Here is a 12658-nt window from a genome sequence, read left to right as displayed (position 1 = left end):
ATGGTGCACTATTTGAGACAGCAGAAGACACTACACAGAGACACAATGAACAGCACTATACAACCAGAGGGAAGGATATATGAGATCAAGACAAGTGAACAGATACATAGACAACACTAGCTGTTTTAAATAAAGATCATTTCAAATGAGCAGATCGTGAAATTTGTATCAACTGGAAAATAAGAAAGTTAAGTAAAAAGAAAAGAAAAGAGTGAGGTGGGTTGGACCCAGAGGTTCAGTCGTACCACACACACACACACACACACACACACACACTACACACACACACACACACACACACACACACACACACACACACACACACACACACACACACACACACACACACACACACTACACACACACACACACACACACACACACACACACACACACACACACACACACACACACACACACACACACACACACACACACACACACACACACTAATGACACACTTATTCAAACTCTTCATCAATGACCACCTCATTCCATAACTCCTGTCTGATGAATAGTCTTATGGACCTGCTACAACCTCCGCAATGGAAACCAGAAAAAACACATTGAGTTAAATATAATAGCCTCAACATATCACATGAAGACATGTAGGATAATATGGAAGGACATGGTCGGCATCTCTCTCTCCTCTCCTCAGAGGTCAGTGCAGCGCTCTTGCTTGCTGTAATGGTCGAACTGGCTCTTCCAATGCATCATGTAGGAGGACCAGCGATGGAACTCCACCTTCCACTGACGCTCTGCCTCGTCTATGTTATCTGGGGAGGAAGAGAAAGCGAGGGAGGAGAAAGGGGGAGAGAGAGCGAGAGAGATATTACTACAAGTGAAAGACAAAGTGACCACTCTCGCCCACAGATGGAATCACACACTATCAGTCACAGAGTCCTAGTCGGAGAGGAACCCAGGGTGGGAGACCCTGTTTTTCTGGCCAGAGGTCATAGGTTAGGGTCAGAGGATTACCAGACATGTTTCAGACAGATCTCTAACATTAACACATACTGACGAAGGAGGAGGGAATACTGACGAAGGAGGAGAGAATACTGACGAAGGCGGAGGGAATACTGAGGAAGGAGGAGAGAATACTGACGAAGGAGGAGGGAATACTGACGAAGGAGGAGGGAATACTGAGGAAGGAGGAGGGAATACTGACGAAGGCGGAGGGAATACTGAGGAAGGAGGAGGGAATACTGACGAAGGAGGAGGGAATACTGACGAAGGAGGAGAGAATACTGAGGAAGGAGGAGAGAATACTGACGAAGGAGGAGGGAATACTGAGGAAGGAGGAGAGAATACTGACGAAGGCGGAGGGAATACTGAGGAAGGAGGAGAGAATACTGACGAAGGCGGAGGGAATACTGAGGAAGGAGGAGGGAATACTGACGAAGGAGGAGGGAATACTGACGAAGGAGGAGAGAATACTGAGGAAGGAGGAGAGAATACTGAGGAAGGCGGAGGGAATACTGAGGAAGGAGGAGAGAATACTGACGAAGGAGGAGGGAATACTGAGGAAGGAGGAGAGAATACTGACGAAGGCGGAGGGAATACTGAGGAAGGAGGAGGGAATACTGACGAAGGAGGAGGGAATACTGACGAAGGAGGGAATACTGACGAAGGAGGAGAGAATACTGAGGAAGGAGGAGAGAATACTGACGAAGGAGGAGAGAATACTGAGGAAGGAGGAGAGAATACTGACGAAGGAGGAGGGAATACTGAGGAAGGAGGAGGGAATACTGACGAAGGAGGAGAGAATACTGACGAAGGAGGAGGGAATACTGAGGAAGGAGGAGGGAATACTGACGAAGGAGGAGAGAATACTGAGGAAGGAGGAGGGAATACTGACGAAGGAGGAGAGAATACTGACGAAGGAGGAGAGAATACTGACGAAGGAGGAGAGAATACTGACGAAGGAGGAGAGAATACTGAGGAAGGAGGAGGGAATACTGACGAAGGAGGAGAGAATACTGACGAAGGAGGAGGGAATACTGAGGAAGGAGGAGAGAATACTGACGAAGGAGGAGAGAATACTGAGGAAGGAGGAGGGAATACTGACGAAGGAGGAGGGAATACTGAGGAAGGAGGAGAGAATACTGACGAAGGAGGAGGGAATACTGAGGAAGGAGGAGAGAATACTGACGAAGGAGGAGAGAATACTGAGGAAGGAGGAGGGAATACTGACGAAGGAGGAGAGAATACTGACGAAGGAGGAGGGAATACTGACGAAGGAGGAGGGAATACTGAGGAAGGAGGAGAGAATACTGACGAAGGAGGAGGAAATACTGACGAAGGAGGAGAGAATACTGACGAAGGAGGAGAGAATACTGACGAAGGAGGAGGGAATACTGACGAAGGAGGAGGGAATACTGACGAAGGAGGAGAGAATACTGACGAAGGAGGAGGGAATACTGAGGAAGGAGGAGAGAATACTGACGAAGGAGGGAATACTGACGAAGGAGGAGAGAATACTGACGAAGGAGGAGAGAATACTGACGAAGGAGGAGGGAATACTGAGGAAGGAGGAGAGAATACTGACGAAGGAGGAGGGAATACTGACGAAGGAGGAGAGAATACTGACGAAGGAGGAGAGAATACTGACGAAGGAGGAGGGAATACTGACGAAGGAGGAGAGAATACTGACGAAGGAGGAGGGAATACTGAGGAAGGAGGAGAGAATACTGACGAAGGAGGGAATACTGACGAAGGAGGAGAGAATACTGACGAAGGAGGAGAGAATACTGACGAAGGAGGAGGGAATACTGAGGAAGGAGGAGAGAATACTGACGAAGGAGGAGGGAATACTGACGAAGGAGGAGAGAATACTGACGAAGGAGGAGAGAATACTGACGAAGGAGGAGAGAATACTGACGAAGGCGGAGGGAATACTGACGAAGGAGGAGGGAATACTGACGAAGGAGGAGGGAATACTGACGAAGGAGGAGAGAATACTGACGAAGGAGGAGAGAATACTGACGAAGGCGGAGGGAATACTGACGAAGGCGGAGGGAATACTGACGAAGGAGGAGAGAATACTGACGAAGGAGGAGAGAATACTGACGAACGAAGGAAGGGGAGATTAAATATAAGAGTATAAAACAATTCTAATTAAATGATATCATACTCTACCTTAACCACAATGTATTTAAAAATGCATTGGTTTGTTATGAAAAATAACGCTATTAAATATTTGCATTTAAAGTATAACTTTTTTAATGTATATAAACAAAGTGCATATAAATGTAACAATTCAAAACAAATACAATCTGAACAACATAATAGAATATTGCTCCATATCAAAGAAAAATAAATAACAATGTGCAAAACTGCAGCATTCCACTTAAAACATTAAACTGGTCCCTCTTTTCTCTCTCTTTATTACTATGTTATAACCAGCAGCACACAGCAATGCTGACCATATTTTGCTTTTCTGAGAGATTTGCATTCAGAAATGCAAACTGCCTCACTTTCGAGGGGCTGATGTGGTTTCCTCTCTCAGTAATTATTTGTCCCGTTTTCGAGAAGACCCTCTCAGAGGGAACGGATGTGGCCACTATGCAGAGTCTCTCTGTCATGACTTTAGTAAGCCGTGGGTAGACAGAGGCCTTGTTCTTCCACCAGCTCAGATGATCTGCAGATCCACCAGCTCAGAGGATCTGTCTCCTCCAAATAGGATCGGACCTCCATTATGGCATCTGCTGAGGGATTCCTTCGTGCTGCATCCCCAGTTGCTCTCTCGTCAAACAGCATCCAAACAGCAGACGTTTGTGGCACTACTGCTGGTGCTTCTGCTCCATCTGATCCCTCTTCTTCCTGTTGCCCTGGTGCCTGAGCCAGCTGACTGCTGGGGCTGTCCCTCCATCTGATCCCTCTTCTTCCTGTTGCCCTGGTACCTGAGCCAGTTGACTGCTGGGGCTGTCCCTCCATCTGATCCCTCTTCTTCCTGTTGCCCTGGTGCCTGAGCCAGCTGACTGCTGGGGCTGTCCCTCCATCTGATCCCTCTTCTTCCTGTCGCCCTGGTGCCTGAGCCAGTTGACTGCTGGGGCTGTCCCTCCCTGCTGCTGAGGTTATTCTTTGAAGAGCCTCATCAATAGCTCTGACATCACTGAAGGCTAACTTCTTAAACCCAGGGTCAAGTGCAGCAGTTTCTGATAGCACATGATCATATTCCATTCTGTGGAACTTTCTGTCCATTGATGAACATAGGGTGTCCATCAACTCTGTCACATGTCCTGTGGTTACATTTGCTTCTCTCTGGAGGCTGGCTGTGATTCGCTGCAGACCCTTACACAGGAGTATCATTTTTGAGGCTGTCACATAGCTGAAAAGATAGTAACTTATTAGTTCAGGTTCATGTTTTGTCCACTGATACTACATTCTCATCTACTGCTCATATACATATATAATACTGGATTAAATAATGATGTAGTAATAACTGCTTACTGTACCTCTCCACTGATCTCCACAGTGACCTGCTCAAAGGGTTCCAGGACTCTGCACACCTCCTCCACCACCTCCCATTCCTCTTGGGTCAGAGCATCAACAGGTGCATTGACAATGGCCAGGGTAGAGATGATGGCATCCTTTGACTCAAGAAACTGCTTCAACATATAAAATGGCAAACTGCAGTAGCTTTTTGGACTCTTTCCCGCACTGAAGCCTGTGTGCTCTCGTACAGTTGTGGAATAAGTGATTTTGAAAGGGTTTTCCTGCTTGGAATTGTGTACATTGTATTTAGACTATTGCTATAATTTCTAAAACCTCTGTCCTCCACGATCGAAAATGGCTGGAAATTGGTGGCAATCATTTTAGCTAATACAATATCAATTTGGCCTTGTTTTGCTACAGACATAGACTTTGGCATAAACTGGTCCATAGAAGACTGCGTTGCTGTGGGTTGCGGAGTAGGTCTACTGGACTGACTGGATACATCTCCACGTGTGGAGGTGCTGGCTCCACCACTATCACTAGCAGGTCTACTGGACTGAGTGGATACATCTCCACGTGTGGAGGTGCTGGCTCCACCACTATCACTAGCAGGTCTACTGGACTGAGTGGATACATCTCCATGTGTGGAGGTGCTGGCTCCACCACTATCACTAGCAGGTCTACTTGACTGAGTGGATACATCTCCACGTGTGGAGGTGCTGGCTCCACCACTATCACTAGCAGGTCTACTGGACTGAGTGGATACATCTCCATGTGTGGAGGTGCTGGCTCCACCACTATCACTAGCAGGCCCGCTAGTTTCTCGAAGCTCCGCTACAGCTAGCTTCACAGTTGGGTGCACAGTTCACATATGCCGGTGTAGGTTGAGCGTAGAACCGGCTTCATATAAGATTTTGTTTTGCAAATTCTACACTGTGCTCTAACATTGTCTGCATTATTAAAATGTATCCAAATGCTACTGTGCTTCCGACTCATTTTCCAGCTGTTGTTATCACAGCCGTCCTTCCTCTCTCTCCTCGGCTGCTAAGTGTGTGACTGACTGTGTGAGTTGGCTCGGCCCTCCCTCACGCATCTTTGGTTCATTGGTTGACACTGCGTCTGGCTCTTAGAGCCGACTCGTTCGCGAACGACCCATCTCCATTCTCTTTCTCCTGCTAACCTGTCTCAACTGGCACCCTATTGAGTTTATAGTGAACAGGCTGCCCTATGGGCCCGGGTAAAAGTAGTGCACTTTATAGAGATTAGGGTTCAATTTGGAATGCAGTCAGTGTTTAATTTGAGCCGGATCCTGTTCTCCGTTCTGAACTGTTATGTTCCTGAACCTATTTGGCCAGATCCTGTACCTCCCGTGGCATAAGAAAATCATTCACTTTTTTCAATGTCAAAATTATAATAAAAGCGATCGATGAAAGTTCATTTGAGTTGCCTCTTCGTTAATTCTCCTGCCCCCTCAAAAAAACGTTATGTGAAAAAGTAAAAAAAGACCACATTTTTCCCATGTGTTCAACTTCTGTAGGTGCCTCTACTCTACTGCTCTATGCTACTACGCGAATGCGATGATATACATGCAATGCTTTATTATAAAAGGTGATTTATTTTTCTCATGCGTTCTGGTACCTCAGAACTCCTCAGGTCACTTCATTTACAAATGAACCACTGGATGCAACATCTGGTTCCCAAGAATGTGTGTATGGCATTTAGATTCCGGAACTAACCTAACATCTATGACATCATTGTCCTATAATTCTTCATCCAATCTGACTCTGGGTACTGACCATGAACAAAGTTCCACTGCAAAACCAAACAATCTACACCATCTCACCCCCTCCCCCCTCACTCACCCCTTCTCTCTCACTCTCTCTCCTCCCGCCCCCCCTCTCTCCTGTCTCAGTTCTTTTTATAGTTCTGTCAGTCAGTTGAGTATTTTTCTCTGTAAAAGACAGTTAGCTGCACAGAGCTCCCTCAGAATATTCATTAACCCTCTGTATAAATCAGCTGAATATATCCTTGCAGCCCAATAATTAATTCAATAATGAATATGCGTGTGTGTAACCCCCTTACCGGTGATATTGAGGAGGCGTGGCAGAAAGCGGTTCCAGAATGCACACAGCTGGTTCCGCAGGCCCTTGTGGATCTTCAGAGATTCTGTGTTCAGCCCCACGTGTTTTTGCTCACTGTTGGTGAACTGGGGCCACCTCTGCCTGCTATCCACACTGCCGTCAAAATTGATGTTGGGGTTACTGGAGAGAGAGGTGGGAGGAAGGAGTCAGAGAGAGAGGAAGAAAGATATGTCCCCCTCTTTCTCTCTCTCCCCCTCTCTCTTTCTCTCTCCCCCCTCTTTCTCCCCCTCTCTCTTTCTCTCTCCCCCCTCTTTCTCTCTCCCCCCTCTTTCTCTCTCTGATTCGCTCTCTCTCTCTTTCTCTCTCTGATTCGCTCTCTCTCTCTTTCTCTCTCTGATTCGCTCTCTCTCTCTCTCTCTCTCTCTGATTCGCTCTCTCTCTCTCTCTGATTCGCTCTCTCTGATTCGCTCTCTCTCTCTGATTCGCTCTCTCTCTCTCTCTCTCTGATTCGCTCGCTCTCTCTCTCTCTCTCGCTCTCTCTCTCTGATTCGCTCTCTCTCTCTCTCTCTCTTTCTGATTCGCTCTCTCTCTCTCTCTCTCTCTCTCTGATTCGCTCTCTCTCTCTCTCTGATTCTCTCTCTCTCTCTCTCTCTCTCTCTCTCTCTCTCTCTCTATATCTCTATTACCCGGTGCGTGCGAAGTTAGCCCAGTATCTCATCATGCGTCGGCTCAGTTTCTCCTCGTCGACTGTGTAGTTGAGTCTCTTCTCCAGCGGCATGCCGAACACAAACTCTATCTCGTAACCATGGATAACGCCCATCCACCCAGGCCACGCCAGGTTAGACGCACGGTGGTCAAACAGGTACAGGTACACTCCACCTATAGAGTTTGGGGTAGAGCATAGAATAAAATAGGACACCAGAATGAATCCCTGACCAAGATGGCTGCCTAAAGCTATGCAGGTCTATGACATCAACCACTCTGGTGTATTATACTTTATATCTGTAACAGGCAAAGGTACACTCCACCTGGGATCAATGGAGGTATAGGAGAGGCAATGGTAGAGCATGGTGGTTGTAACACCAGAGTAGTGGGTTTGATTCCCGGTACCACTCATACGTCAAATGTATGCACGCATGGCTGTAAGTCGCTTTGGATAAAAGCGTCTGCTAAATGGCATATATTATAACACAGGACTTTGAGTTAGACTTTTTGTTTGAACAACATCAATTACATTATGAGTGAAATAGTTTTCCTTCCAAAAAAATGGCAATTAAGTATGTTAAAAACCAGCTTTCTGTGTTGGAATGGTGTGGACGTACAGATACACATGGCGAGGCGTGGCTTAACGTGACCACGCCCCCGAGGAGGGTACAGACACAGGTTACTCCCTTCACTCCCATGTTAAATTTCTTAGGTTACTCCCTTCACTCCCATGTTAAATTTCTTAGGTTACTCCCTTCACTCCCATGTTAAATTTCTTAGGTTACTCCCTTCACTCCCATGTTACATTTCTTAGGTTACTCCCTTCACTCCCATGTTAAATTTCCTACTTTACTTATAACCCAACAATGGCCAAAAAATTTTTTTTTATCATTCTATGAACATTTTGTACATGATTGGTTGGTCATTTTTAACCTCTTGACGCACCTTAAGGCCAGGGGGCGCTATTGAGAATTTAGAAAAAAATACGTGCCCATATTAAACTGTCTCCTACACAAACTCAGAAGCTAGGATATGCATATTATTATTCGATTTGAATAGAAAACACTCTAAAGTTTCTAAAACTGTTGGAATGGTGTCTGTAAGTATAACAGAACTCATATGGCAGTCAAAACCCTGAGAGAAATCCTAACAGGAAGTGGAAATCTGATGTGTGGAATCACTTTCAAGCCTTTGCCTATGAAACACACAGGGACTTATTAATCATTTAATCTTCCTACGGCTTCCACTAGATGTCAACAGTCTTTACAAAGTGGTTTGAGTCTTCTCCGGTAAAAACTGACCGAACGAGAGGCCTGGAAAGTTTGTCATAGGGGGAAGTCCATTTCTACTATGATGCGCGTGCCCGTGGGTACTCTCTCGTTCCGAAACGTTTTGTAAGACAATGCAATCGTCCGCCTTGAATATTATTGAAGTTCTGATTGAAAAAGGCCCTAAAGATTTATGCTATACAACGTTTGACATGTTTGAACGAACGTAAATTAAAAAAAATGCACTTTCGTGATGACAATTATACTGACCGTGTGCTTCGTACATTTTGAGTAGCCTTCGGAACGCGCTAACAAGAAGGAGCTATTGGGACATAAATTATTAACTTTTTCGAACAAAACTACATTTGTTGTGGACCTGGGATTCCTGGAAGTGCCTTCTGATGAAGATAATCAAAGGTAAGTGAATATTTACAATAGTATATTTGATTTTAGATGACTCCAAGATGGCGCTAACCTGTATCGCCTAGCCTATTTTTCTGAGCATAGCACCTCGTTTATTGCAAAGTGTGATTTCCCAGTAAAGTTATTTTTAAATCTGGCAATGCGGTTGCATTCACGAGATGTTAATCTATAATTCTTTGAATGACAATATTATATTTGACCAATGTTTTCGAATAGTAATTTTGTAAATTGTAATTCACCGGAAGCATTTGAGGGAAAATATTTTCTGAACATCATGCGCCAATGTAAAATGCTGTTTTTATATATAAATATGAACTTTATCGAACAAAAGAATGCATGTATTGTGTAACATGATGTCTTAGGAGTGTCATCTGATGAAGATTGTCAAAGGTTAGTGCTTCATTTAGCTGTGTTTTGGTTATTTGTGATGCATGTGGTTGGTCGGAAAATGGCGGTGTGGCTATTGTGTCGATGTACTCTCCTAACATAATGTAATGTTTTGCTTTCGCTGTAAAGCCTTTTGAAATCGGACAACGTGGTTCGATTCAGGAGAAGTGTATCTATAAAACGGTGTACGATAGTCCTATGTTTGAGAAGTAGAAATTATTAGATTTGTGGTTTTGAATACGGCGCTCTGATTTTTAACAAAAATGACCCCGCTAACGGGATTGTAGCGATACTTCCATGTCGTCTTTTAAATCAACAAACTACATCATGCCTAAAAACACTGATTCTAACCGTAAAAATGTTAGCGTGAACAGATGTACATTCCATGCGACAGTCTGTCACGATTATCAGCCAAAGAGCCAATTCCAATGGACTTTCTTAACCCTGCTTTCATAGCTAAGGCTAGCTGACTAACCCTGCTTTCATAGCTAAGGCTAGCTGACTAACCCTGCTTTCATAGCTAAGGCTAGCTGACTAACCCTGCTTTCATAGCTAAGGCTAGCTGACTAACCCTGCTTTCATAGCTAAGGCTAGCTGACTAACCCTGCTTTCATAGCTAAGGCTAGCTGACTAACCCTGCTTTCATAGCTAAGGCTAGCTGACTAACCCTGCTTTCATAGCTAAGATGCTGCGTACCGTTTTGTTTGAACAATAGTAGGAGAAATGACCGCCAAATTAAGTTTCATCAACTGCCCAAGGACCAGGTTAGACGAACCTCATGGTTTCAGGCTATACGACGCAATGATGATGGAAAGCTGTGGGCTCCGGTTACTCGATACATTTGTGTGTTTCGAAGCACTTCATTCACCGTAAGTCGCTAGCTATAACTTGTTTGTATCTAACTAGCTATGTGTATTGCCTGTGTAACCCTGGAGATTCCACCACATAGGTGTAGATATCACCATAGTCTACTTTGGGCCATTTGGTAAGGTTGTCTCCCCAGCTGGTCTCCAGCAAGTTGAAAGGACATATAGTCAAGCCAACAAGAATCAACTTTTCTAGATACCAAGACCTAGACTGCAGGCAAAGACAGCAAGCAGTTACGCGGCATGTCTAAGACTAGCAAATTAGATCCAGATTCATTTCTCTCACTTTCTCTCAGTATAATACGACAGCTTTACTGTCAGTGTTAGCAGGTCAGTATAATACGCCAGCTTTACTGTCAGTGTTAGCAGGTCTGTATAATACGACAGCTTTACTGTCAGTGTTAGCAGGTCAGTATAATGTGACAGCTTTACTGTCAGTGTTAGCAGGTCAGTATAATACGACAGCTTTACTGTCAGTGTTAGCAGGTCAGTATAATACGACAGCTTTACTGTCAGTGTTAGCAGGTCAGTATAATGCGACAGCTTTACTGTCAGTGTTAGCAGGTCAGTATAATACGACAGCTTTACTGTCAGTGTTAGCAGGTCAGTATAATACGACAGCTTTACTGTCAGTGTTAGCAGGTCAGTATAATTTAACAGCTTTACTGTCAGTGTTAGCAGGTCAGTATAATGTGACAGCTTTACTGTCAGTGTTAGCAGGTCAGTATAATACGACAGCTTTACTGTCAGTGTTAGCAGGTCAGTATAATGCGACAGCTTTACTGTCAGTGTTAGCAGGTCAGTACAATGCGACAGCTTTACTGTCAGTGTTAGCAGGTCAGTATAATACGACAGCTTTACTGTCAGTGTTAGCAGGTCAGTATAATACGACAGCTTTACTGTCAGTGTTAGCAGGTCAGTATAATGCGACAGCTTTACTGTCAGTGTTAGCAGGTCAGTATAATACGACAGCTTTACTGTCAGTGTTAGCAGGTCAGTATAATGCGACAGCTTTACTGTCAGTGTTAGCAGGTCAGTATAATACGACAGCTTTACTCTCAGTGTTAGCAGGTCAGTATAATACGACAGCTTTACTGTCAGTGTTAGCAGGTCAGTATAATCCGACAGCTTTACTGTCAGTGTTAGCAGGTCAGTATAATGTGACAGCTTTACTGTCAGTGTTAGCAGGTCAGTATAATACGACAGCTTTACTGTCAGTGTTAGCAGGTCAGTATAATACGACAGCTTTACTGTCAGTGTTAGCAGGTCAGTATAATACGACAGCTTTACTGTCAGTGTTAGCAGGTCTGTATAATACGACAGCTTTACTGTCAGTGTTAGCAGGTCAGTATAATACGACAGCTTTACTGTCAGTGTTAGCAGGTCAGTATAATACGACAGCTTTACTGTCAGTGTTAGCAGGTCAGTATAATACGACAGCTTTACTGTCAGTGTTAGCAGGTCAGTATAATACGACAGCTTTACTGTCAGTGTTAGCAGGTCAGTATAAAACGACAGCTTTACTGTCAGTGTTAGCAGGTCAGTATAATACGACAGCTTTACTGTCAGTGTTAGCAGGTCAGTATAAAACGACAGCTTTACTGTCAGTGTTAGCAGGTCAGTATAATACGACAGCTTTACTGTCAGTGTTAGCAGGTCAGTATAATACGACAGCTTTACTGTCAGTGTTAGCAGGTCAGTATAATACGACAGCTTTACTGTCAGTGTTAGCAGGTCAGTATAATGTGACAGCTTTACTGTCAGTGTTAGCAGGTCAGTATAATGTGACAGCTTTACTGTCAGTGTTAGCAGGTCAGTATAATACGACAGCTTTACTGTCAGTGTTAGCAGGTCAGTATAATACGACAGCTTTACTGTCAGTGTTAGCAGGTCAGTATAATACGACAGCTTTACTGTCAGTGTTAGCAGGTCAGTATAATACGACAGCTTTACTATCAGTGTTAGCAGGTCAGTATAATACGACAGCTTTACTGTCAGCGTTAGCAGGTCAGTATAATGCGACAGCTTTACTGTCAGTGTTAGCAGGTCAGTATAATACGACAGCTTTACTGTCAGTGTTAGCAGGTCAGTATAATGTGACAGCTTTACTGTCAGTGTTAGCAGGTCAGTATAATGCGACAGCTTTACTGTCAGTGTTAGCAGGTCAGTATAATGCGACAGCTTTACTGTCAGTGTTAGCAGGTCAGTATAATACGACAGCTTTACTGTCAGTGTTAGCAGGTCAGTATAATACGACAGCTTTACTGTCAGTGTTAGCAGGTCAGTATAATGTGACAGCTTTACTGTCAGTGTTAGCAGGTCAGTATAATACGACAGCTTTACTGTCAGTGTTAGCAGGTCAGTATAATACGACAGCTTTACTGTCAGTGTTAGCAGGTCAGTATAATGCGACAGCTTTACTGTCAGTGTTAGCAGGTCAGTATAATACGACAGCTTTACTGTCAGTGTTAGCAGGTCAGTATAATACGAC

The 12658-nt window shown here is 44.4% G+C and overlaps 1 protein-coding gene across 2 annotated transcripts in view; it reads right to left on the bottom strand.

The window, feature by feature from the left end:
* Nucleotides 1-413: 413 nt before the first annotated feature.
* The window catches only part of LOC115194622 (acetylcholinesterase-like), a 35388-nt gene continuing 23143 nt past the window's right edge, over nucleotides 414-12658 (bottom strand). For both annotated transcript variants that reach the window (XM_029754465.1, XM_029754464.1), the window contains exons 9-11: nucleotides 7205-7397; nucleotides 6520-6698; nucleotides 414-776 (exon numbers count right to left, since the gene is read on the bottom strand). In XM_029754465.1, coding sequence (XP_029610325.1) covers nucleotides 655-776; nucleotides 6520-6698; nucleotides 7205-7397 — 494 coding nt within the window. In that variant the 3' untranslated portion in view covers nucleotides 414-654. The remainder of the gene's footprint in view (nucleotides 777-6519; nucleotides 6699-7204; nucleotides 7398-12658) is intronic.

This window comes from Salmo trutta, chromosome 5 (genome assembly GCF_901001165.1).
Source record: "Salmo trutta chromosome 5, fSalTru1.1, whole genome shotgun sequence".
Lineage (NCBI taxonomy): Eukaryota > Metazoa > Chordata > Actinopteri > Salmoniformes > Salmonidae > Salmo > Salmo trutta.
The sequence above is the reverse complement of the archived record's forward strand: the minus strand, read 5'-3'. Positions and strand labels throughout refer to the sequence as shown.